Source organism: Cryptotermes secundus, unplaced genomic scaffold (genome assembly GCF_002891405.2).
Source record: "Cryptotermes secundus unplaced genomic scaffold, Csec_1.0 scaffold753, whole genome shotgun sequence".
NCBI classification, from domain to species: Eukaryota; Metazoa; Arthropoda; class Insecta; order Blattodea; family Kalotermitidae; genus Cryptotermes; species Cryptotermes secundus.
The window spans coordinates 572,262-597,257 of NW_019734367.1; the positions used below are offsets into that span (position 1 = coordinate 572,262).

The 24,996-nt window shown below is 40.4% G+C and overlaps 1 protein-coding gene across 2 annotated transcripts in view; it reads left to right on the forward strand.

Annotated features, from left to right (window-relative positions):
* The first annotated feature begins 1,597 nt into the window (after positions 1-1,597).
* Positions 1,598-24,996, forward strand: part of LOC111868916 (elongator complex protein 3) — a 29,006-nt gene continuing 5,607 nt past the window's right edge. Inside the window, exons 1-7 of one of the 2 annotated variants that reach the window (XM_023860014.2) lie at positions 1,598-1,881; positions 5,981-6,222; positions 15,651-15,854; positions 17,362-17,516; positions 17,871-18,159; positions 21,982-22,199; positions 23,971-24,103. In XM_023860014.2, the coding sequence (XP_023715782.1) occupies positions 1,863-1,881; positions 5,981-6,222; positions 15,651-15,854; positions 17,362-17,516; positions 17,871-18,159; positions 21,982-22,199; positions 23,971-24,103 (1,260 nt within the window). In that variant the 5' untranslated portion in view covers positions 1,598-1,862. Of the gene's footprint in view, positions 1,882-1,917; positions 1,989-5,980; positions 6,223-15,650; positions 15,855-17,361; positions 17,517-17,870; positions 18,160-21,981; positions 22,200-23,970; positions 24,104-24,996 lie in introns of those variants that run through there. The other variant, XM_023860015.2, reaches the window with a different exon arrangement.

The following is a 24,996-nucleotide window of genomic DNA, read 5'->3' on the forward strand; positions in this document are numbered from 1 at the left end:
GCAGAGATAGTCAATTACTGTTACCAGTAGAAGATCTTAAAACCCAGTGGAAAATGAAAGGCAAAGAAGAACTTCACAGTTTTTGTCGAAACACCAAACAGGACAGAGGAGAAAGCTACTACAGTAAAGGCTCGACTCCGTGGTTCCGACAGATACAAATGAACCGTCGCGCCTTCGTGTCAATAAACCGTATGAGAGCAGGCCACACCAGTCTTAAAGTAAGCCTAAACAGATTTAACACTGTGTCCACGGCCGAATGCGAATGTGGTGATGGGCTGCAAACGGAGGAACATATCTTCTGGGACTGTAAACTGTACGAAGACCAAAGGGCAACAATGATGGACGTCTTGTCTGAGAACAGCAAAAAGAATTACCCAAAATCAGTTACAGAGCTCTTAAGGCTAGAAGAAAAAAGATTTCTGCAAGGCGTCTGTTACTTCATAAACAACATTCCTATATTTGTATAAAATAGATATGTAAGAAAAACAAAATAAATAATTGTATTTATTATTTACGGTATACACAGATTTAAGTCAAGATCTATATTAACAATCGCGGGACCACCGCTATTATAGAATAAGATGGTTATTAGTATGTGCTACAGAAGGCCGCATGGGCATTGCCTAGGCATCTTTTTTATCTACTTTTTTTTCTTAATATTAAAAAAAATAAATGCACCTTGTGCAGAAGAAAGAAATGATAATTTAAGTAGTTATGTAGGGATGGAACGAAACTGTAGATCCGAGGTATTGCGTACTTTTCCCAAACAGCACCTTAAACAAAGTGCAGAGTACTATACTTTGTAACACCGAAGAAGAAATAACATCAACGTTTTGGTGCGCAGTCTTCGATAAAAACGGAGAAACTAAATTAGCATCGGCTAGACGGGGTAGACTGGGTGCTTGCTATTACTTAAAATATTTGGGTCGCAGAAATACCCCACCTTGTCCGGAGACCTTGCTGTTGGGACGGCTATGAAACAAGATTTATTTACAGCCAAGAATATTATTCTGCTATACTATACGTCGGTAGTCAGCTGCGTATAAGGTTACGTTCCCATTATTGACTAATATAGAGTGAAGTACGTATCATGATTTAATTCATCAGAAAGATTATGTTTACTTCCGTTTACTATGATAGCCTAGAATTTTATTTCAAAGGCGAGTAACAACTGGTAATAAATTCCGAAGGAAAAAATACGCTAATAAAACAGTTCTTAATTTCATAAAATAAAATAATTTACTTTTATGCAACTACATACCGGCTTTCTCACCATTTTAACGAAGCCTTGACCCTTAGCACAGAGTTACAACAAAAGCCAAAGTTACTTTACGACTGGCTGTTTACCGGCCGTCCTCCTTGTATACCTTCGAGTCGGACTCAACATAAAACGACCCTCTATAATGTGCATGTATTTATTGGAACGTGGTCACCCAGTTGTTGCCTAGCAACAGACCCGCTATATGTCGACGGGTTTGGATAAAAGTTCTAGATTACTATAACAACTGAATTTACCGAAATAAAAATAAAGTAGTCAGCTGACACTAAGAAACCACGCGGCAATATAATTGTGAAAAGACTACCAGGACTAGCATACTCCGTTGTCTGGATTGGTCTAGTTGTCTAGATCGTCTAGATGGTCTGGATCGGTCTGGATCGTCTGGATGTTGAGTTTCTCAGTCTCTCCCGAGGGTAGCGTTGCTACCGGTTGCTACGTTCAGTAAATTCAGTAACATATGTTCAACTAATTTTGATTACAATTATCGGAGAATGCGGCTTCGGTGCTGTTGCTAGTTTACTTGTATTTCTTGGTGTGACAACGTTCTAAGTGCACGAGTGCAAATAATTTGAGTGTTTCTAAAATGGGACGAAATAAATTACGTAAGTACGTTTGGATGTGCATATTAATGTAGGTTTCAGACTGTTGATATAATTCATATACAAACAAGTTTTATATTTGTGGAATTTTCTCTTGCGAATTGCAGTGTGTGGGTATTTAGTAAAATTAAGTTTAGTCATTGTAGAATTTTGTGAACAGACATATTGTATTATGTATACTACATTGTATTGCGAACACGAATGTATTCCATATAAAATGTGATGGATTATTAACCTGTTTGCTTATACGTTAGGTTAGTGGCGTGTTGGTACATTAACACATTCCTGAACAGTGGCCTAGTGCCATTATTTATGTTTTTTCGGTGAAAAGTGAAGAAAAGGGGCCCATTTGCATTTCTCCCATCCGTACTCTGCTGAGAATGAATATACACGATGGCCAAGGAGTAGATGACCAAATTATGCACTCCAAGCATTAATATATGTCGATAAGAACTGCATGAACACAACCTAACCTAACGCAAAGTGAGCACGGTAAAAGTAATTACATGTTTTATGGAACATGATGTAACCTGACCGACTTAAACTAGGAGAAATATAAGAAATCTCTTTTGTCATACACGATTGACCTTGACTTCACCCATGGAATGAAGTCGATTTTTCACTGTAGATCATTCTTGGTCTCCAAATATCCAACAACGTTGAGATACATCTAACCGGTAAAACTATTTTTTAATCGACGTTTTGTGTTTTGGCCCCCAAGTTCCAGAAGATGCCTTCAGTTTTATTTAGGTTTGTGGCATTCACAGTGTCCTGAAATGTAATCAAAATTGTCAGCAGTTTTCAAGGAAATCGTCTGTTTTTAGGGCCAGTTTGAAGGGCTCCTATTTTTTTGAGCTGGATGTTCAGATTCCGCAGGCACTGACCGGACATGAATGAACTGTTGAATACTGAATGTGAATACTATCTGTCCAACCATTCAAGTACTGGCAAGACACACGGCCATACGTATGTACAGAAAGGCAAACAAACAGGATCAGTGTTTTCACAATCTGAATATTTTCTCATATATACTGCATATATGAGAAGGTAAAAATGAACACACTGATGAACATTGAACTTAACATTATGAATCAAATGGTTGGGCATAACAGTAATGCTCTTTACCCATAATCAGGATACACTTGGTTCAAATCTTGACTGAGACACCAGCTATCCTGACCAAAGTTATTTTGGGTGTTCGTCAGTCCCACCAGATAAATGGCAGATTTGGCTATGACTACATCCAACCAAATCACTTCATTTGATCTGTCATTGTGCCATTCAACAGTATATCGTCTAGCTGCGGACAGTATCATAAAATAACCCACAAAGAGAAAATTCAGATTGTGACACTGTGCTGTTGTGGATGGGTGGGTCAAATCACATTGTGTGAGATTTTCGTGAGGTTATATAGGCAGGTTTACAGGCAAATTAATCCCACATCCCCAGGTATATGGAACAAAATGACCCTTATTAAGGACCAAAGTAGTTATATTACAGGAGGGATGTGGAGTTATAAACAGTCAACCTTTTACAAGACCACTTCTGTAGAAGGTGGGAAGTGAGGAGACTGGGTTCAAGCTCTTCTTCCTGCCTATAGGTCTGAGCGGCTTACTTCCTTATAAAGGGGCATGCAGTAGCATAGTTGGTTGCAGGTTCGTTTCCTTTGACTTAATCCTTTCATCTGCACTTTGGCCCAGGTGTCAACTCAGCCTCTAACAGAAAAGAGTACCAGGAATCTTCCTGGGGGTAAGGGGTGGCTGCCATGTAAAGCTGACAACAAAAACGCTATCTGTGAGCTAGATGTCTAGGAAATGTTGGTTCCTTGATGTCTCACAACCCCATGGAACTCCACAGTCTGCTACAGGGATATCTTTACATTTTTTACTTCCATGTATATTGCCTATATAACCTGACTACATCCTCATACTCCTAACTTCAGTCCTGAAGATAGATGCAGTAAATTCCTCTGAAATATTGCTGTTCACATGCAGTACAGCATAGTGTCACAACCCACAAGGTCACAGCTGAATACATACTCCTGTCAGAACCTGTAAACTTATATTCACTAAACTGTTCATGCAGTATGACCCAGTTTCACAACCCACAGGGTCCCAGTCTGAGGACCCACTGCTGTCAAAACCTGAAAACTTACACCTTCTGAACTTATGTCGATTGTAGTTGGGTTTGATACAGCACACATGGAAGTAAAGGTGATGCGTTTCATCGGCCATCATTTCTTCAGGTCAGCAGTTTGTTCAAGTACCTACATGGATACAAAATCTCGTTAAACTAGGGGGATTGAACTTTTCCATAAATATTCTGCATGGCTTGTGTTCTATTGTATTATATTTAACTGTTATATAATGGAAAGATGGTCACTGCAAAGTTAGCCCTAAATGTAGCTAAGTGACCTGTACCATTATAGTCAAGTCACACCTTCAAGACATTGCTAATTGTAAGGTCAGCCATATTTTATTATTGCTACTTGCAAGATTACTGTGATATTGCTGACAAAAAGAAGGTTTGCAGTAGATTGGTGGAATACTTTTGTCATGGAATATAGAAGTAGAACTCCAGTGCAATATAAGTCAAATGTTCTCAGGTCAAAGAAGAATAGAAATGGAATGATGTCAGATATTTTCTTATTCCACTTTTAATTTTACTGATATGTCTAATGCATTTTCTATATGACTAAACTTTCATTTAGATCTTGGACTAAAATGGCAGACAGACAATTATGATTAAGTCATTGAACTATCTTATTAGATACTACCATATTAAATGTAATGATTCTGTCTTTAATAATGTGTATTATAAGCCTATATGCATGTAAAGAACATTGTGTTTATTTTGTTGGATACGAGGTTCTCGCAATGGTATGGTCTACTGGGTTGTAACAACATATAATTCAGAGAAACTCATGGCTTCCATCATCAGGGTCGAAGAGTAAGCCAAGCAATAAATCAGTAGCAGTTACACAGAGATATTAGGTTTTCAGACTTTATCCTTCGTTCTGGTTTTTAAGATAACTAAGAAAAACACGACGTTTTGGAAACTAGATCTGTTTCCATCCTCAGGTGAGGGAAAACACCTATTCTGTTGGGTCCCTTAGAAAGAGCTAGCCTCAATCACTGGACCAGTGATTCATCCAGTGATTGAGGCTAGCTCTGTCTAAGGGACCCAATAGAATTGGTGTTTTCCCTCACCTGAGGATGGAAACAGATCTAGTTTCCAAAACGTCGTGTTTTTCTTAGTTATCTTAAAACCCAGGACAATGGATAAAGTCCGAAAACCTAATATCTCTGTGTTTTATACACCATCGTCAGAATCCTATAGTAACTACCAGTAGCAGTTAGGATGGCAAGTTCAGCAGTATGTTCTTGTGTTCAGGTTCTGCTGGATTCTTGTTTGCTCTTTCACCCTGAAGATGGAGGCAGTATGTTCTCCAGAACATCGAGCTTCCTCTGAACTAAATGGCATTACAGTGCAGAAGATCACAGTAGCGTAGTTTGTTGAGGGGCTGTGCTACAAGCCGGAAGGTCACGGGTTCAAGTCCCGATGAGGTCATTGGGTATTTTTCAATTGACGTAATCCTACCAGCCGCACTAGGCCCTGGGATTTACTCAGACTCTAACAGAAATAGTACCAGGAATTAATTAAATAATTTTCCTGGGGAGTAAAGCGCGGCTGGCGCGTAAGGCTGACAACCTTACCGCCTTCTTTGAGCCAAGTGTAGATATTGTGGGACCCTCAACGTCTCGCAACCCTATGGGCCTTCACGGCCTGTTACAGGGATGGCTTTACTTTACTTTTACAGTGCAGAAGATCTACACACTAAATTGTGCTTATTTGTTATTTTTAACTTAAAAACAGCAGCATAATATGTTGTACTCATAATTTGGTTCAGTTCTTAGTTGGAAGACTGCCTTAACAGAGGTAATTTGTGATTTTTCTCATTCCTCCATACATGGCAGGAGACTACTGAATTACACCCTTATCACTTCTTCCACAGCTTTCTTAACAACTTGCAGACCATTGTAATTGAAATGGAAAGTAAGCTTTACGAACTCTACCCAGAATTGTGTCACTTATATTTTAGGTTCTGGCTTGAGTCGAGAAGAGCGCATGGTCATAACTGTAGCAGAAATTATTCAGGAACTGCTAAAAGCCCATGAAGAAGGAAAGGATGTGAATCTGAATAGACTGAAAACTAGAATTGCCTCGAAATATGGGCTGGAAACTTCTCCTCGGTTAGTGGATATCATTGCAGCAGTTCCATCAAATTCCAAGAAGATTCTTCTGCCAAAACTGAGAGCAAAACCGATTCGCACTGCCAGTGGAGTATGTAATTATTAGTATGGATTTTTATGTGATTTATATTACTCTTCTGTAATTTATATTTCAGCCCTTATATAAAAGATGAAGTACCTGCGCTTAATTAAGTGCTGTGCCATGAAGACATATATGGGAGTGGAGGTAAAACTCCACCATTCTTGACCTCAGCAGTCAGAGGAAGTGAGTGGTCAGCTTCATGCCCTGGCCGCTTTATCCCCGTGGAAAGGGCCCTCAGTACCCATTGGATAGGAGGCTCGGTGAGCCTCAGAGCCAGTCTGGACGCCGTGGAGAAGAGAAAAGCGTTGCCCATGCTGGGACTGAAACCCCAGCCATCCAGCTCATAGTCCATCACTATACGAACCAAGCTGCCTCTGCTCCTCATATAATATGGATTTCCTAATTTGTGTTTTTATATTATCAGAAGTGAATATAAGTGGGATGGAAAAATTAGGTATATATTTATGTTGTCACATGTTAGTGACTAGACATGGGGTTAGGATTGATAATTGAATTTATTGAATACCTATAACCTTTAACTACAAGTAACTGTAACACTAATGTTAATTTACACAATTAAAAAATCACTATAGTGGACATCGAGCCTCAGTCTGTTCACTCGTTATGGTTCCAAACAATGGAGATTCTTCTGCTGTTAGGCTTATTTTGTTGCCGGCTGTGTAGGTGTGTAAGGGGTGGGCCATAAAAACCAGCCCTTGCACTGTGACCTTCAGTGATCTATTGTGCTTCCTCTTTGGTAATCACTAGGAGCCATGACAGGAGAGTAGGGAGCCTGGCAAACCTGCGGAATGCCATGCTTGGCCAGGAAACCCTGGATGAGGTGTGATGAATGAGCTGGGGCTTTGTCATGATGCAGCTGCCAGTTGCGTGCGTCCCACAGCTCTGGTCTCTTGTGCTGAACTGCATCACGAAGAAGGCAGAGGACTTCTTGGTAGTACTCCTTATTGACAGTTTTTGGCCTAGTGTTGTGTACTCATGATGCACAACACCCCGGTAATTGAAAAAACACTCAGTATCACCTTCACATTGCTCTGAACCTGTCGTGCTTTTTTGGGCCTTGTGGGTGTTGGATGCTTCCATTATGACACCTGGACATTAGTTTCCAGGTCATATCCATACACCCATGACTCATCACCAGTCATCACAGTCTTCAGGAACTCAGGATCTCTGTTGGTGCACTCCAGCATGTCCTGCACGACCTCATGGCAGAGTTGTTGCTGCTCCGGCGAAAGTAGCTTGGGCACAGATTTTTCCGCCACTCTTCGAATGCCCAAATTCTCGGTTAAAATTGTGTTTGCAGAATTTGATTTGTTTCATTTTGGTCCGTCACACTAACAATTACAAATATGAATCACTCGTCCAATGTGACCTGTAAGGTTATTGCTACATGAAAAACATGAACAGTGAAAACAGCACAGCAGCCACGAGCAAACCCTGGAAGATATAAAGAACCTCCACTTCAAGATAGACAGGTGGCACAATATCTGCCCCATACAAGAGGGACGATGGGAGGACAAACATGAGCCTGCATGGTTTATGAATTTTAATTATTGACAATGCAAAATCTTTAATTAGCATCAAGAAATTTTAAATAATTTTTAAAAACTTTACATTCCCAGGAAACTGCTGTGTTTGTGAAATGTTCTATTTTGTGTACTATGCATTGTAACATATAAGTGTACGTATTTTACGTCTAAACAACTTATGTGAAGGTGGTTTCCTATTTGTAGTGATGTTTGCCCTCTGAAGATGGTCCGCAGAGACCGAAACATGTAAGGGTGTTAAGTTTTTCATATAGTAATAAACTTACAGGTCACATTGGACGGAGTGATTCATATTTGTGTTTGCAGAACTTCTGCTGATACCAACCTCATCAGCACCTTCCCAGATGGTCAAACGACAGTCCTTCATGATCAGTGTCCGCACTTTTTCAATGACATCAGCACTTCGGCTCGTTGGCAGTCTCCCAGAATGCTGGTCACTGTGCACCGTCATATGGCCATCTTTAAAGCCATTGAACCACTCTTTAATTTGAGTGACCCCAATTACATCATTGCCAAAAGCCTAACGAATTTTACGGATTGTTTCCGCTTGGGTATCCCCAAGTTTCTGACAAAACTTGATGCAGTATCGCTGCTATAAGCATTCTGTCATCTTGAGCAAAATAAGAATGCGACGAACACATGTTACACCACTTCGCTATCTGACAGCCACAGACGCATCCGGTGGTGTTGTGAGTGAGCAAAAAATCATGCCTGCACATGAAAGTCCCTTCTACCACTACGCTCAGTTTCCCCACCCCTTTGGCCATTACTTACAGTGGCAAAAAATAAAGTTGAATACTTTTTTACAGTGGTATATGTGTGGCTGATTCGTCTTCTTGTATGCACCTTTCACACATTGGGTTATCTGTCAGTCCCAGTTTGAAAAGGTGTCCTTTTAGGTCGCAGTGTCCAGTAAGTAATCCTGCCACCGATATTAATTGATCTCTGTTTAATTTTAACAGGTCCTTCATTATTCTGGCAGAGGGTCCTGATATAAATCCCTTTACCTGTTTGAGTCCAATTGTGGATTCCCAGTTTTTTTTGTGATTTCTATCTCTCCAGTCCCTGATCACTTCCCTTGCAACTCCAATTGAGATGCCACAAGCTGATTCAGGTCTTATGAACGGTTGTTCAGATCCTGTTCTTGCCAGCTGATCTGCGGTTTCATTCCCAGCAATACCCTCATGACCTGGCATCCATATCACTTGAATTCTATTATGTTTGGCCAGTTGTATGAGGGATTGGTGGCAGTCCCAGACCAATTCTGAATTGACTTGATGTGTACCAAGTGCTTTAATTGCAGCTTGACTATCTGATAGAATATAGATGTTCCTATTTTTATAAATTCTCAATTGTGCATGCCTTAATGGCCTACACTTCTGCTTGGAATACTGTTGTGTACTGACCAGTGCCGAAACTACGTTTCTGCCCTGTTCCATCACGATACACCCCAGCTCTAGTGCCTTAATTTGTCTTGGAACCGTCTGTATACCATATTAGTCCCCTCTTTCTATCAGGGTGAAACCCCTCTTTCCATTCACTTCTATCAGGAAATCTGATCGTGAAGGGTTTATCATAGACATGTTTCACATGTTTATTACACCTCATCTGTAGAATGGATTATTTTTACATGTCCTGAATCATGTATGCATGTCCAAAACCTTCGGATTTAGGTCTCCATTGATCATTGCAACGTAGTCTGTAATTTCCCAACTTGGCCTCTGCTTCCATCTGCAAATGCAATGGGGAGTCCTAGTAGGATTTCCATTGCAGCTGTTGGAACTGTTCTCATTGCTTCTGTAATTCCAAAGCAGGCCGTCCTTTGCACTTTGCTTAGTTCTGCCCGACTTATTTTGAGTTTAACTCTAGGCCACCATATAGTGGCAGCATAGGTAAGTATGGGTCTTACTACTGCAGTGTATATCCAATATACCACTTTTGGTTTCAGTCCCCAGGTCTTTCCAAACGTGCCTCTGCATGTCCAAAAGCCCTTATATGCCTTGCTAATAGCCTTGTCCAACTTTTTTTTTATTTTCCATGTCATTCCCTTGTCTAATGTTATTCCAAGGTACTCGACTTCACTGGATAGCCAGATCGCTTGACTGAAAAGGACTGGTTCCTTAAGCCCCTTGATATCCCTCTTCCTAGTAAAGGGTATAATTACCATCTTGTTTGGATTTATAGACAAGTTTGTTCTTTCACATCACTGTTGAACTGTGTACAGGGCTGTTTGTAAGACTTTTGACACAGTGTGAGGGAATTTCCCATTGAATAGGATTAATATATCATCAGCATATCCTGCTGTGAAATGACCTTTACTCTTGAGCTCCCAAAGAAGATCATCCACAGCAGAGGGGAAAGAACACCTCCCTGCTGACACCCTCTCACCACAGATGGCCTCAGGGTCTCTCCAGACAATGTCGCACTTATATTCCTGCTTTCCAGCATAGCACAGATCCATCTGCATGTTGCGGGCTCAATGCCATGCCTTTCAGCAGCCTGTTTTATTGTGTCAAAAAGGTTCTGTCAAAGGCTCCCTCTACATCAAGGAATGCTCCAAGGGCAATATACTTGTGTACGATAGCATTTTCAATGCGTGTTACCACATTATGCAGTGCAGTTTCAGTAGATTTACCTATTTGGTAAGCATGTTGGTTTCGGTGCAGAGAATTCATCTTCAATGCACCGTCCCTAATGTAACTATCTGCTACTTTCTCCATCATTTTCAAAAGGAAAGATGGCAAGCTGATAGGACACTAAGCCTTAGCCTCGGTATAATCAGGTTTTGAGGGCTTCGGAATAAATGTCACTTTGACTTGCCTCCAGGCAGCAGAGATAAATCCATGCGCCATGCAGGCTCTGAATATGCGGCATAGGTGTGGGACTAAATGTTCCACCCCTTGCTGCAGAAGTGCTGGTACAATTTCATCTGTTCCTGCAGACTTAAATGGTTTGAAGGTACCTAACACCCAAGCGGCCTCCGTAGTCTAGAGGTAACGTTCCCACCTCATGACTTGTAGTACGCGGGTTCAAAAACCCGGCGAAGGTCATCGAATTTTTAAGGGCGGAAAATTTCAGGGAACAAGTCCTCCGGGATGGACTTTAAGCCGTGTGTCCCGTGTTGTAGCTTTACAGCACATAAAAGAACCTCATATCTCCAAAGGAGGTCACTGAGCCAAATTCAAGGACGCTTCCCGCCCAACAGTAGTCTCTAATGCCTCTGATAGATGGGGGAAGCATTATAGATACCACCAAGCCAGTGGAGGCGAACTCGCTGGCTCAGCGGGACTGATGGTACGCACCAATATCAGTAGGGTATAGAGACTGGTAGAATATCATAGAGGGAAGCACAATGGACCAATACTGGTCTAAGTGCATGGGGAAACCCACCCTCTCCAATAACTAACTACCTAACACCCATCTAATTTTTGATTGATTGACTACCTGATTAGCCAGGTTCCAGTCTCCCCTGTTCATTATGTGTCCACACACGCCCAGGTTCTGCTGGCTCTGCCCATCACCTGAATTATCAAACAGCTTTGAATTGGGGAAGTGAACTCTGAACAGTTCTTTCAGTGTCCTTTTTCCAGTTTGGGTATACTTACCATCAGGCAGCTTGATAGTACTGACCTTGTTGGTCGCTTGCTTTGCCATAACCTTCATGAGTCTGGCACTGCCCGGTTCATTGTTGATCTGCTGGCAGTACCTCCTCCATGAGGATTTGACTTTCCTTATTTCTGTATTATAACAGGTGAGGATTTCCTTGTAGGTGTCCCACTGCCCTGTTCTGTTTGCTATGTTATATAGCTCTCTTGTTTTAGCTCTTACCCACCCAGCTCTTTATTCCACCAAGGTGCATTTCTTGGTAAGCGAGTTTGTTGTCAGCTCACTGCCATCTCACAAATCATGGCTACTTCATTACTCCAGCTGTCAAATCTCAAAAAATTAACTTCAAGCACTCAATTTGTACTTAAGACCAAATTTTCTTCTGTCTGACAGTTTAAGGTTTATTGATGTGGGGGCACCCTCTCTGGCAAGAGAACTGTTCTGTCTTTTACAATGTACAGTGTACAATATGTTTACATTTTACATGTTGTCACATGAATGTATATACATGGAGCGGCTATAAAATAACCAGCATGATTTTTTTTTGCCAACTTCCTGTGGCCTTGGCAACAGCCAGCATGGTGGCATATTAGCCTGTCCTCTCCTCTCCATCAACCATACGACTTCCAAGGCCATACGGCCAACAGTGTGGTAGCAGCCTTTTTTTGAAGCGGGCCATGTATCTGAGCTCCATCAGAATTATGTTAAATGTTAGAGTAGAGTAACGTGTCAATGTGAAATTCCTTGCAAAACTTGGAAAATCCACTACAGAAACATACAGTTTGTTTATGGAAGTTTATGGTGATGAATGTCTATCTCGTACTGAAGTTTTCTGAGTGGTTCAAAAGATGTAAAGAGGAAAGGGAGAATGATCAAAGAAGATCCACGTCCTGGTCAGCCTTCGCGTCAAAAACAGATGCTAACATTGAAAAAGTTTGTGAAATTGTTAAAAAAAATTGTTCCCTGAGCATTCAAGAAGTTGCTGAATTCGTTAGCACTGATAAAGATAGTGTTCAACAGATTTTACATGAACATTTTAACATGAAAAAGTGTGCTCGAAGATGGTGCTGAGAATCCTCACTCCTGAGAAAAAGGAAACTCGAATGAACATTTATGCTGACATTCTTCAAAACATTGATAATGATCCAAAGTTTTTAGGAAATGTAATAACTTGTGATGATTCTTGGTTTTTTCAGTATGACACGGAAACTAAGAAGAGTCCCAGGTCACCAAGAAACAAAAACACAGAAGAGCAAATAAAATTTCAAAGCATTGATGATTGATTTTTTCCTTTGATATCTGAGGGATTGTTCACATTGATTAGGTGCCTGAAGGTCAGACCTTTAACCAGGTCTACTGTAAGGAGGTTTTGACAGTCCTTTGTGAAAGGGCAAGAAGAAGAAGACATGGAATGTGGAAGAAGGGCTCATGGATTCTTCACCATGACAATGCACCGGCACACAACGCACTGTCTGTCAAGATGTTTCTATCAAAACACAAGATCCCCGTGTTGGGACATCTACTCTACTCACGTAGCCTAGCCCCGTGTGACTTTTTTATTTCCAAAGATCAAGTCTGCATTAAAAGGAACCCATTTGGAGTCGATAGATGCAGTGAAAGCAAAGGCGACAGAGGTAATGAAGAAGATGTCAGAAAAGGACCTGCAGCATTGGTTCCAACAGTGGAAAATTAGCATGGAGCTGCGTAAAGGTCAGGGAGGGGACCACTTTGAAGGTGATAACTTTTCCATTGTGTGATTAGTTGAATAATAGATTATAGAGCATCAGTTTGGTTATTTTATAGCCGCACCACATACAATAATTACAAGGCTTCTGACTGGACTGTAGAAGTCACAGATTAGGAGGTAACATTTTCATTTGTTTATTCACATATATTTTAGGGGAGTTTCCAGTGTGGTCTTTTTTGTTCGTTCCCCTGCGCTGCCTTAATCCACTGAGTTCAAGAAATGATCCATTGCCATATAGTGCATCATTCAGTTTTAATACACATCAAGAAGTAATCTTCTCCTTTCACTACATCATTTGACTTCATTCACTGGTCTGTGAAGATACATTTTGTGTTCTCTTACCTTAAAATTGAATGATTTTTAGGAAAATGGTGAGAAAATAATATGCAGTGAAAGGATTAATGTTACATAATATGTATTAGTCTTCTGTAGTCTATATTTCACCCTTCATAACCATTCACTCTTTTGTACTATCAAAAATGAACGTAAGTTGGAATGGAATATGCTGTAAATTGGATTCATTACAGATATATTACAAAACTAATCTTATCTTATAACTGAACGTTAATTAACACTTTTAATGGGAACATACATATTGTTAATTTGTATACTTGAAGCTGAATGGGAAATGGATCACATTTGTCTGCAGTAGAGTGTCAGTGAAATAAAAACGGAAGATAACATTTTGTTGGTGTGAGGTACAGTAAATGTGTTTACCTCATGTGTATAAGTTATCTGTAACATGTAAGCAACTGCCACACATGAAGTCAAAGAATTTGGTTGTGTTGAATTTTGTTATTTGGAGGCTCTTATGTTTACCATGTATGGAGATTTTGAAGATTTTACTGTGAATGATGTTAAGTTTTGTCAGCGATTTATACCAGGTTCATGGCTCTGCATAGAACTTCATGGTCATCCCATGTACATACACATACTAGTATGTATCATTACTCTAATGGAGTTTTCTTGAATGTAGTAACAGTTATATGCCAGCTGTTTACTGGCTTCCTTGCCTGCTGCACCATGTACATGGGGCAGAAGTGTGGCAGGAGCAGTTGGTGTCGGACATTTCCTTCATACTTTGTGATATATGATTAACCTTGGCTGCCTTACCTTGGAAACATAATTGACTGTTGGTTGCTGAATGCTGTACAACATTCAAGGCCATCTGAGTGGTAAAGTTGGTTTCATAAAAATTGAAATTTCTCTTTTAGGCCCTGAATGAGTGACCATTATTTTCCATTATTTTCAGTTTTATTTAGGGGTGTGGTCTCCATAAAAGTACCAACTTTTAATGATGATTGGTGAGAACCATTTTCAAGAAAATTACCATTTTGTGTTTTGGAGTCCATCAGAAGAGCCCTCAGTTTCCTTTCTCTGTCCCTTTCCTCATGATCATGATGATGAGAGCAGTAAAAGAATTCACACTCAAGTATCTAATATTTTAAGCGGCCTCTGTAGTCTAGGGGTAACGTTCCCACCTCATGACTCAAGGTACGCGGGTTCAAACCCGGCGGAGGTCATGGAATTTTTAAGGGCAGAAAAATTCAGGGAACAAGTCCTCCGGGAGGGACTTTAAGCCATGTGTCCCGTGTCGTAGATTTAAGGCATGTAAAAGAACCTCATGTCTCTAGGAGACAAGTTTCCAATGCCTCCGGTAGATGGGGAAAGTATTAGGTACCACTGCCAGTAAAGGGCCAACCTCACTAGCAGAAAGGGGCTGATAATGGGCGCCAGTACCAGTAGGGTATGGCGACAGTAGAAATTAAAGGGGGATGCACACAATGGACAAATAACTGGTCTAAGTGCATGGGGGAAACACACCTCCTTCAACAATGAATGAATGAATGAATGAATCTGATATTTTAAACTCTAATTTTCAACCATAACACCAGAAAAGGAAACATACAAAAAAGCATTTCTTGTGAAAGCAGCACTGTACTTTACACGTTGCACGGCTCTGTCTGAAGAAAAACGCAAGGTTAATATCTGGCTTTCTTTTATACTATGTGGGTAATGCTTATAAGAAAAGAATTCATAGCAGCTGCTAGTGTGACATTGACATGATCAATAATTATGTGGCACAATTAAAATTATGAGTTATTTTATATGGTCACTTTCATTTTATTAGGGACACATTGCATAGTTGCCACACCCGTGTTTTATAGTAAATTGTGCAAGATAGTTGAGCAATTACATAAGTAAATTTGTATACATGTATGTCTTTGAAGAAAGCACTGGCAAGGAAAAGGGTGACACACTGCATCTAAAGAAGTGAAATTTTCACAGCTCTTGCTTGACTATCCCACAATCTCCTTTTGGATCGTGTCTCTGTTGACAAAATTCATAGACCTTTCATCTGACATCAAATTCAAATTGTGTACATTGATTGGCCATAGATATTGATAAGAAACAGGGAATGAAAATATTATGGGTCTACTGTTATTAACATCTGATAATGTGACCCTTCATTACTTATACTTAAAATTATTTATTTAATTTTAGTTTTGTATTTGCAGATTGCAGTTGTCGCTGTGATGTGTAAACCACACCGTTGCCCTCATATCAGTATGACAGGAAACATTTGTGTGTACTGCCCAGGAGGGCCTGATTCTGACTTTGAATATTCTACTCAGTCATACACAGGCTATGAACCAACGTCAATGAGAGCAATTCGTGCTCGATACAATCCATATCTTCAGACTAGACACAGAATAGAGCAGGTATGTTTGTAAATGATACATGGGTGGAAAATGCAGTTGTGATTAATTATATTTTTACATTCAGGAGACCCATTGTTTCTGCATTGTGGTTATGTTAATGAAAAATGTCACATGTATTTAATTCATCTAAAAAGTTACTGAAGACTAAACATTTTGAGTCCCAGGCTCACAAGATACACATTTTACAAGACGTCGAGAAGAATGACATCACAGAACAACAGAGTGAGGCTATTGTACTGTTTCCACATGACCTATTAACCTTTATTGCCTGTGTGTCCCATTATTGTTGCTCCCCCCCTCCTCCCAGTCCAGTAGTTGGTCATGCGTTACATTACATTACTGTGTCAGTACACTAGAATACTCCTTTATTTATAGCCACCATGTAACATTTCTGGTCCTATAATGCTTTTTTCCACTCCTTTAAATAGACTTCTGTTATATATCCCTACTGTGAGTTACATGCACTATTCCTGCAGGGTCAGTCATATCCAGTCAGTGTGATCACCCTGTCAGTCTACTTTCCCACATTCCACTATATGTAGCCAGCTGTGAGGTAGCTTTGGAAATGAGTCAGAATAAAGATGAAAATAAGTACAGATATTCTCACATGTTTGTTGGTGGGGGGAACTGAGTGTAAGAGGTGAAGACCCTCAGTCATAGGAAGAATATGCTGGTGGGAAAGTGACAGAAATAAACATTTATCCCCCCTGGTTTATTGTAGAGTGAATGTGGGATGGAATGAGTGGGGTACAGGTCACCAATCAGAAGTACTGGACTATGACATGCCAGATTATTATCTGCTGAGAAAATGGAGGTATTAAAGTGTTCTCACAGTTTGCAGTTGAGGGGAATGGTGAATAATGGGCTTCAACTGCATTATCTTGTTAGGAACACTGAAATACCTAATTGTCATTTGCTGTGGGAAAGAGTGGAAGGCCTGTATTAGTACTCTCAACAGAATATAGTTTCTCCCTGTATAATAATGGAAATTGTTATGGCTAAAGAAGATACTGAGCAGGATCTCATTTTCACAAGTGACAGATCAAGCAGTTTAATCTGAAAGTGAACATGACCTTCATTAAGATGCAGTGGCAGCAGTAAAACAGGAAGTTGCAACAGGGTGAGAATCTTACCACATACTGTTAGAAAGCATCACCAATATATTTCAGTGAAACACATGTACTGAATATGAGAAACCATAGTCAGTAATTAAGGGGCTTTAAAAGTCATACAGTTGATTCTCACACAGATAATCAAGAGACCACTGTATATCAGAGTCAAATTTCTCCGATTATTTCTGTCTGGTTGGTGTGCAGCTGTCACCATTTTTCATAAAGTAAAGAGCATCTGAAGTTTTATCTCAGTTCAGAAAATTATTTCTTGGAATGGCAGTGATATTGAGACATTGGTGTGTGTGTGTGTGTGTGGGGGGGGGGTTGCATGTGACTGCACAATATTGATAAGAGAGTGCTACCACACAGAGAAAGAAGACGTGTATATGTTTCAGTTGAAACAGCTGGGTCATAGTGTCGACAAAGTTGAGTTCATTGTAATGGGAGGAACATTCATGTGCCTTCCTGAAGATTATCGTGACTATTTCATACGGAATCTGCATGATGCCTTATCTGGACATACCAGTAATAATGTGGATGAAGCTGTCAAGTAAGTTTATGCTACATTTTAAGTTTTATTTGAGTGAAATGTAAATGGCATTAATACATCTACTGACATCTTATGTTGTTATAGAGTATGGCTGATAGCTGGACCAACTGTGGTTTATGAATTAGTTTTGGTCCTTCAGGCCCACAGAATTTTGTGCCGTAACTCGTGAAAGCTTAAACTACACACATGGAATATTTGTTGTTAATAATTTTCAGTTATATACTTTCTCCATTGTGGCATTTCAAGATACCTGCTTTCCATAGAATGCCTCTTTATGCTATATAGTCTGATTATGTGGCAGCATCATTAAGTGAATGCAAATAAATAGTAACAGAGCATGTGTTCTTCTTTCAGATACTCTGAGAAAAGCAAAGTAAAATGCATTGGCATTACTATTGAAACAAGACCAGATTACTGCCTGAAACGTCATCTGTCTGACATGCTGCGATACGGGTGTACTCGACTGGAAATTGGAGTGCAGTCAGTGTATGAAGATATTGCTCGGGACACAAATCGAGGACACACGGTGAAGGCTGTCTGTGAAAGTTTTCAACTAGCCAAAGATGCTGGGTTCAAGGTGGTTGCTCACATGATGCCAGATCTTCCCAATGTTGACTTCGAAAGAGATGTTGAACAGTTCATTGTAAGATTCTTTAGCCTGTCTCTGTGACTTATCAGAGTTCATTACAGTATTAATGTAGAATTTGGTCTTCTCATGGACCTAAGTCAGAGAAAAGTGAAAAGTAAATTTTATACTTGTGATAACATATGAGTAGACATTGCATAAATTTAGCTGAAGGAAAATTGAATACTGCAACGCATCATTTGTGGATTTTGTGTATCTGCAGTTTCCCATTTATATTCACATTTGCTAACCATAATATTTTCTTTTATGTAACCACAGTTCTTAACTTATGCATACACAGAGAAAAAGTGTGACTCAAGAAGAGAATATAGCCATCATCATGGACTTCAGCTGTCATAAATCATATGTTATAAATGCAAATAACAAAATTGATGGGTTTGCACTTGTGAGTGGTATTTTTTTAACATGTAATTGGTCTTTGCATTTTCTATGTGTTGTGAACAGGCATCTTCTGCGTTGATGAGTGTTAACATCAGCCATTACTTCCCTAGCTCCAATAAAGTGTTGCCAATCATGGTTTTGCTAACTAACATGTTTTGAGTAACTGAACCCCTGCAGCTGCTGAGGGACTGCTGTATTCTTCTAGTTTCTGTAAAATGAATAGGAGTCTTTCCAAGTTGTTCATACAAATATTATATTTCTGGACATTATTCATCATCCTGTTTATATTTCAAAACACAGCATTTGAGACAGTGGGTTCTCTCTCTGTCTTCAGGTAAAACCTACTAATTTGGACCCAGTTGATAGAGCTAGTCCCTATATCCACACGTCTGTACCAGCACCAAGATAGGGTATACAGGCCAAGCACAGCACAAACCATCTGTGAGGGCTAAGACAAAACAATAAAATATTAAAAACTCTACACATATGAGACCTTGCACCAGAGAACTATCAGGATAGAAATCATTGCTTAAGAGATGAACTTCTCCATATGGTACCCACACAAGAAAAACAAATTTTCCCACTCAATCTACACTGGATAGAGTCATAGTTTTTGACTTCTGCTGTGATAACAGGGTTCCAGATGGGAGAGAGGTTCAAGCTGGGGTGACTGATCGGATGGCCCAGCAGAGACATATGGGCTGATTCCTTGTATTTCCTGTATGTGGTGTTTGGTTCAGTCTTCAAGACCTTCGCTTCATTCCAACATACTTTGTGGTCTTTTTCTTACACATGTTGGGCTAATTTTGATTTTTCAAGCAGACCTGACACAGGGTCTGCTTGTATTATCCATTAGTATCATGTCCTTAACCATCAACAGTCCACTGAGTAGTAGGAATTGTAATGGAAACCCATAATGTGTGAACCACAAGTTATTAAATTTGTTTTGATTTTCTCTTTTTTCTTCTCTAGTTAGGACTTTTTACCCCAAATTTTCCTCAGTCTTTGGTAATATTTTCTAGGATTCTATAGAGCTCTGTATTCCATGGTCCAGCGTTCGTCAATCCATTGTATCACATTCCTCACTTCATTCACTCTGGGGAGGCCGGTGTTTCTACATTACCAGTTCCTCCTCTGCTTGCAGTCTCTTTTTCCGTCGGTCCAATCCTTGTCTTGTCATAGGCTGACAGAAGATCCGACTATTTGCTTTCTGATCTTCACGCTGGCAGTCTCATAGATGGTTTTATGAGTTCTTCTCCCTCCTAGGTGGGATCGCTGTCCTGATCTACACCCTCCGATGGCATTCTTGGTTGGCACCTTTTTCTTCTGGCATAGCAGCCGTCTGCTGCCTATGTTCTTTATTCCCATTCTTCCTTTGTGGAGAATCTGCACTCTTTCTCTGAGTCTCCGGATTCTTTCCTCATACTTGGTCCTGATGTAGTTTCTCCTACCGATGCTTCTCGCACCAGGCAATTCTTGGACGACCGGACATCTTTCTGCCGGTCTCCTTTGTCTGCCATGTCACTTTCGCACGGCAGCTCGTCCCTCTGCGGGTGACAGCCAATTTCGTCAGGGTTCCACAATTTCTTTGGGTCAGAATTTCCTTGAAGATGTTACTCTTGCGCCATGCCACTGTTGCACGGCATGTTGTCTCTCTGCGGGCGACGGCCAATTTATTCTGGAGTCCATAATTTTCTCGTGTCAAATTCTTCAGTTTCTGGTGGCGGCGCTCCACAGCCAGTTTTCAGTCCCTATGCCTTTTCTTCTTCGGTTCTATGACCGGCATTACTTTGGCGTCTTCTACGGGGACCTCTCGTCATTCTGCCGCCTCAGGTTTCGTGTCCACTGAGGTTGGCTCTTCTTCTAGATGCGCCTCCATCTTTTCTTGGCAGGCCATCGTCTCTTTTTGGGTAATTGGCATCATTTCTTCTTCGGGTTCTCTGACCGGGATCACTGTGGTGGCTTGTACGGGTGCTTCTTGATGCTCCACTATGGACTGCATCATTTCTGAATCAGGCTCAATCTTCTCTTTATCTGCCTCCATCGCTTCTTGGCAGGCCATTCTCTCGTTTTGGCATGTCTTTAGGGAGTGCATTGCAACCTCTTCATTAGGAATCTTCTGCCACTCCACTATATCCTGTTTTTCTCTTGGATTTGTTTCCATTGCATCTTGGCAGGTTGTTGTCTCTTCCTGCCACACATTCATATTGGCTTTCAACCTCTTGTCTCGCACAGCAGCTGTCCTTGCTTTGTTGGCTCTTGTTTCTGCTCAGAAGGCTTCTGTTTCTGTGGCCATCTCTTCTTGCCAGGCTTTTCTATTGGCCTTCATTTCTTCCTTGTCAGTTTTTCGGTCGGCGTCCATTTTCGCCAGGAAATCTTCTTTGTCGGTTTTTCTATCGGCCTTTGCTTTCACCAGCATTTTGATTATTCACTGCATATCTTGCTTCTCCACCTCTTTTTTGTAGGATAACACTCGATGTACTTGTGAATTCAATAATTCCTCTTAAACTGAGGCATGTTTCAGTTCATAAACACTTCTGACACCAATGTAACGTGTTTTGCTACTGAAGACGCAGTTCAGATTGTTAATTGGTTTATTTAACAACCTACAAGTCATAACTACAAATACTTATAACACTGTTGTGCGTTTAGACAATTTACAAACCTCACACAATAATCTCTTCAGTAGTCTTCACGTATTTATAACGCGGGAGCTATACAAGTGTCACTGAATTACACACTCCCAATACCTTCTCAGTTATCACCAGCTATCACTGATTATCACATATAAACTCTTCTTATCACGCATTCAGTTCTTCTTCTTCCACAGCGGCTAGACTTACGTCTTCTTCTCGTTCACAATTCACCCCGCTGAAACTGAACTTGGCAACTGCTAGCCTTCAACTGTCTTCGGCGGCTGCTACATTTTAACTCTCTTCTTACGCATTCCATTCTCCCTTATAAACCCTCAGTTGTACAGCGGGAAACCCACATCGCTTCACTGTTGCGTAAACAGGCGTTGCTGGGGAACACTGCCAAGAGTTGTTTATTGCTGCATAGTAACTGCAGTGCCCCCTGTTACGTCACTGCGGGGGAGGGGTGTTTACCAAGCATTGCGTAATGATGGAAGAAGTAGGGGTATGTGACGTCACTTGCGAGACCACAGAGGTCATGTGACCCCTACTTCCTGTTGCACCATCCACGTCACACTATCTATGTAGAGTCTTCTGCTTACTAATGTCAGAACCCATGAATTGAGTGAAATGTAGTAATGAGTAGAATGATTGGCAATGATAGAAAACACATGAATGTCAAAATTCCTTTATGTATGTGAAATTCAAATGTATGAACCAGTGCTGCAGATTTGTTTCCTTTTTATGTGTGAATTTTGACATTAAGTTAAACCTTATTTAAATGTATGATTTCTCTTACATTAAGGAATTCTTTGAGAATCCTGCATTCAGAGCTGATGGTCTGAAGATATATCCAACATTAGTTATAAGGGGAACAGGCCTGTATGAGCTTTGGAAGACAGGCAGATACAAGAGCTATCCACCCAGCACCCTTGTTGATTTAATAGCTCATATCCTGGCTCTAGTTCCACCATGGACAAGGGTTTACAGGGTTCAGAGGGATATCCCTATGCCACTAGTCAGGTGAATATTAGCAGCTTTTTATTATATTTTATTATTCCATAGAATGTTTTATAAACAATGTTTATATGGCTGTCAGAAAGTAAGTCTATAAGGCATGTAATTGGAAGTTTTTTTATTACAGTCTCTGTTTTGAAAAGATAAGGGTATTTATATTGTCATCCCACTACATTTCAACGTAGTCTCTCCAGAAATTGGGACACTTATCAAATTGTATAAGATTTGTGGTTTTCATGGCGGTGACTATGAAGGAAGCAGTCTTCAGGGATATGGCACCATGTAGATATTGTATTAGTCTGTTAGCACCTGCTCACTCTGGTTCCTCAGTCACGGATTTTCTTCTTTTTTCTTCTACCCTGAAGGTGGAGGCGATACATTCCTCTGAAACGTCGGTTAACACAATATCTACATGGTGCCACACCCCAGAAGACTGCCTTCTCTCACTTACATTGTGTGTGTTGTTGGAAGTGTGCATAAGGCCATTCAGTACAAAAGACGTGGAATGCTGACATCCAGTATAGTGCTTCTCCATGACACTGTACGTCTGCATACAGGTGCTTGCACTGAAGCACTGCTAGAGCATTTCAAATGGGAGTTGCTTGACCAACCTCCTTATAGCCATGATGTCGCTCCAAGTGACTGCCACATGTTTACCCATCAGAAGACCTGGATGCGATCACAGCACTTCTAGAGTAATGAGAAGTTGACGGAAGGTGTCAAAGTGTGGGTGAGCTCACAGGTGGGAGACAAAAACTTATTGAGTGCCTCAATTCTGGCATTGACTACGTTGAAAAGTAGCTTAAGTATATACATATTTTCTGTATATAATGGAATCTTTCCCCCCCCCTTGTTGCTGCTTTTGTTAACACCTCACTGGAGGTTACTTTCCAAATAGCCCTCATGTATAATATTGTCGCGTATCGCGGGGTATATCGCGACAAATAAGCTCACGATGTATTTTATATAGCGAACTTTATTTCACATCCGCTCTCACAATCACTCAATATTACAATCTGACGATTACTGCTATCTGCAGTATCACAAATATTACACTCCAAATGCCAGAATACAACTGACTGGCTGACTCTACGTCTCGACTCGGCGATACCCACGGTATAACTGTTGCCGTACAACTCTGAACTGTGAATAGCCCTCGCTGCGCCTCATGTAGCCTCGATCGGACAATACGGGAAAACGGCCACGTAATAGGCACTCTTGTTGCCTGGCGCTGTGTTGCTATGTAACGCTAGCGGAGGTAACCGCTGTTACTATCGTAACGTCGCCGCTGTTGACTCGTGTTGCCTAGCGACCGCGATATCCCTCGGTGACGTCACATCGGAGGGGTGTGGTGGGGCGGGAACTCGCCTATTATCGTAAGAACGCGAGCGTTACGTTACCGCCACGTACCGCTGGGGAGGTAGGGGTGATCCATGGCTCAACACGTCACAATATATACAAATACATATTTGTCTCTTACTTAAACACATCTATGATTGTTTCTCTGGTGCACAGATATCCAGAGTAAAGTGATTTCTAATTACCATATTCCATGCTATCAGTACATCCAGTTCTTTTGTCATAATTTAAATTCTCATAGCCATTGCACTAACCCTGTTGACTCTTAAAAGTTGTTTCTTGTGGCCGGTGGAAGGGATGTGAATTAACCAGTACAGAATTAGATTCTACAGTGTAATAAAAAATGCAAATCTGTCATTAAAGTTAAACGTTTTATTACATATTTGTTAATTTTATGTGATCACTTGCCCACATTTAGCTCTGGAGTGGAACATGGAAATCTTCGTGAATTGGCATTGGCCCGAATGAAAGATCTAGGAACAGACTGCCGTGATGTGAGAACCAGAGAGGTGGGCATTCAGGAGATCCACCATAAAGTCCGACCGTATGAGGTGTGTTATACAAGGGAAGATATTACTGATATTAGGGTTGCAGTCTGAGTAGTTGCTCCAGTTTTGACTTTTTATCGTTGTTGCTGTTTTTTTCCCCCCCAGTACAGCAAGCCACTGATTGAAAATCATTAGCTTTGCTGAATATTAAGGTAATAAACACTATGAAGACAGTGTTTATGATTATTATAGTTTGTATCTGGCTATGTAGAAATACTTATATATGTTTTAAGGTCTCTATTTCGTGAGAATTTATTCCAGCATTTTGTTGCCAAAAGAGCAGAAGGGTTGAATTAGATAAGTATTCTCCAGTTCTGTTGAGGTTGACTTGCAGAGTCTTATACTGTATATTTTGTGTTAGCCTTATGAAAGAATACAGCATGTACATATTCAATACACCACACCTCTTCACTGTCATATGGCATATAGCAAGTGTAACACCTCTACAGGGAATAATAAACTTGGCATCCTATGCTAAAAGTCAAAGTACTGGAGCCATTGACACAGTAGCAAAGTATATTAACAATTTTGATGGTTTAATCAGTTTCATTGTCATTCAGTTGTGTGTTTCACTTGCATGGACCATCATCATATGATCTGTAAATGAATAAATAAAATATGTGATTACTGAATTGCAGTTACCTCCTAGCACTCCAACCAGCTGCATCCCAGACACATCACAGCATGCAGTTAACAACTTTGTAGATCTAACGACAGAAACATCTGAGAATTCCAGTATATATTATTCCACACCAAATTACAATTGCAACACAACTTATTCATGCACATCCAGGATTCATTTTTTGACAGACATAATAAGAAAATTTATGTACTTGTATACTACACTGCATCCACAGTATAAAAAATTCTTCATCAGAATACTATAATATACCTTA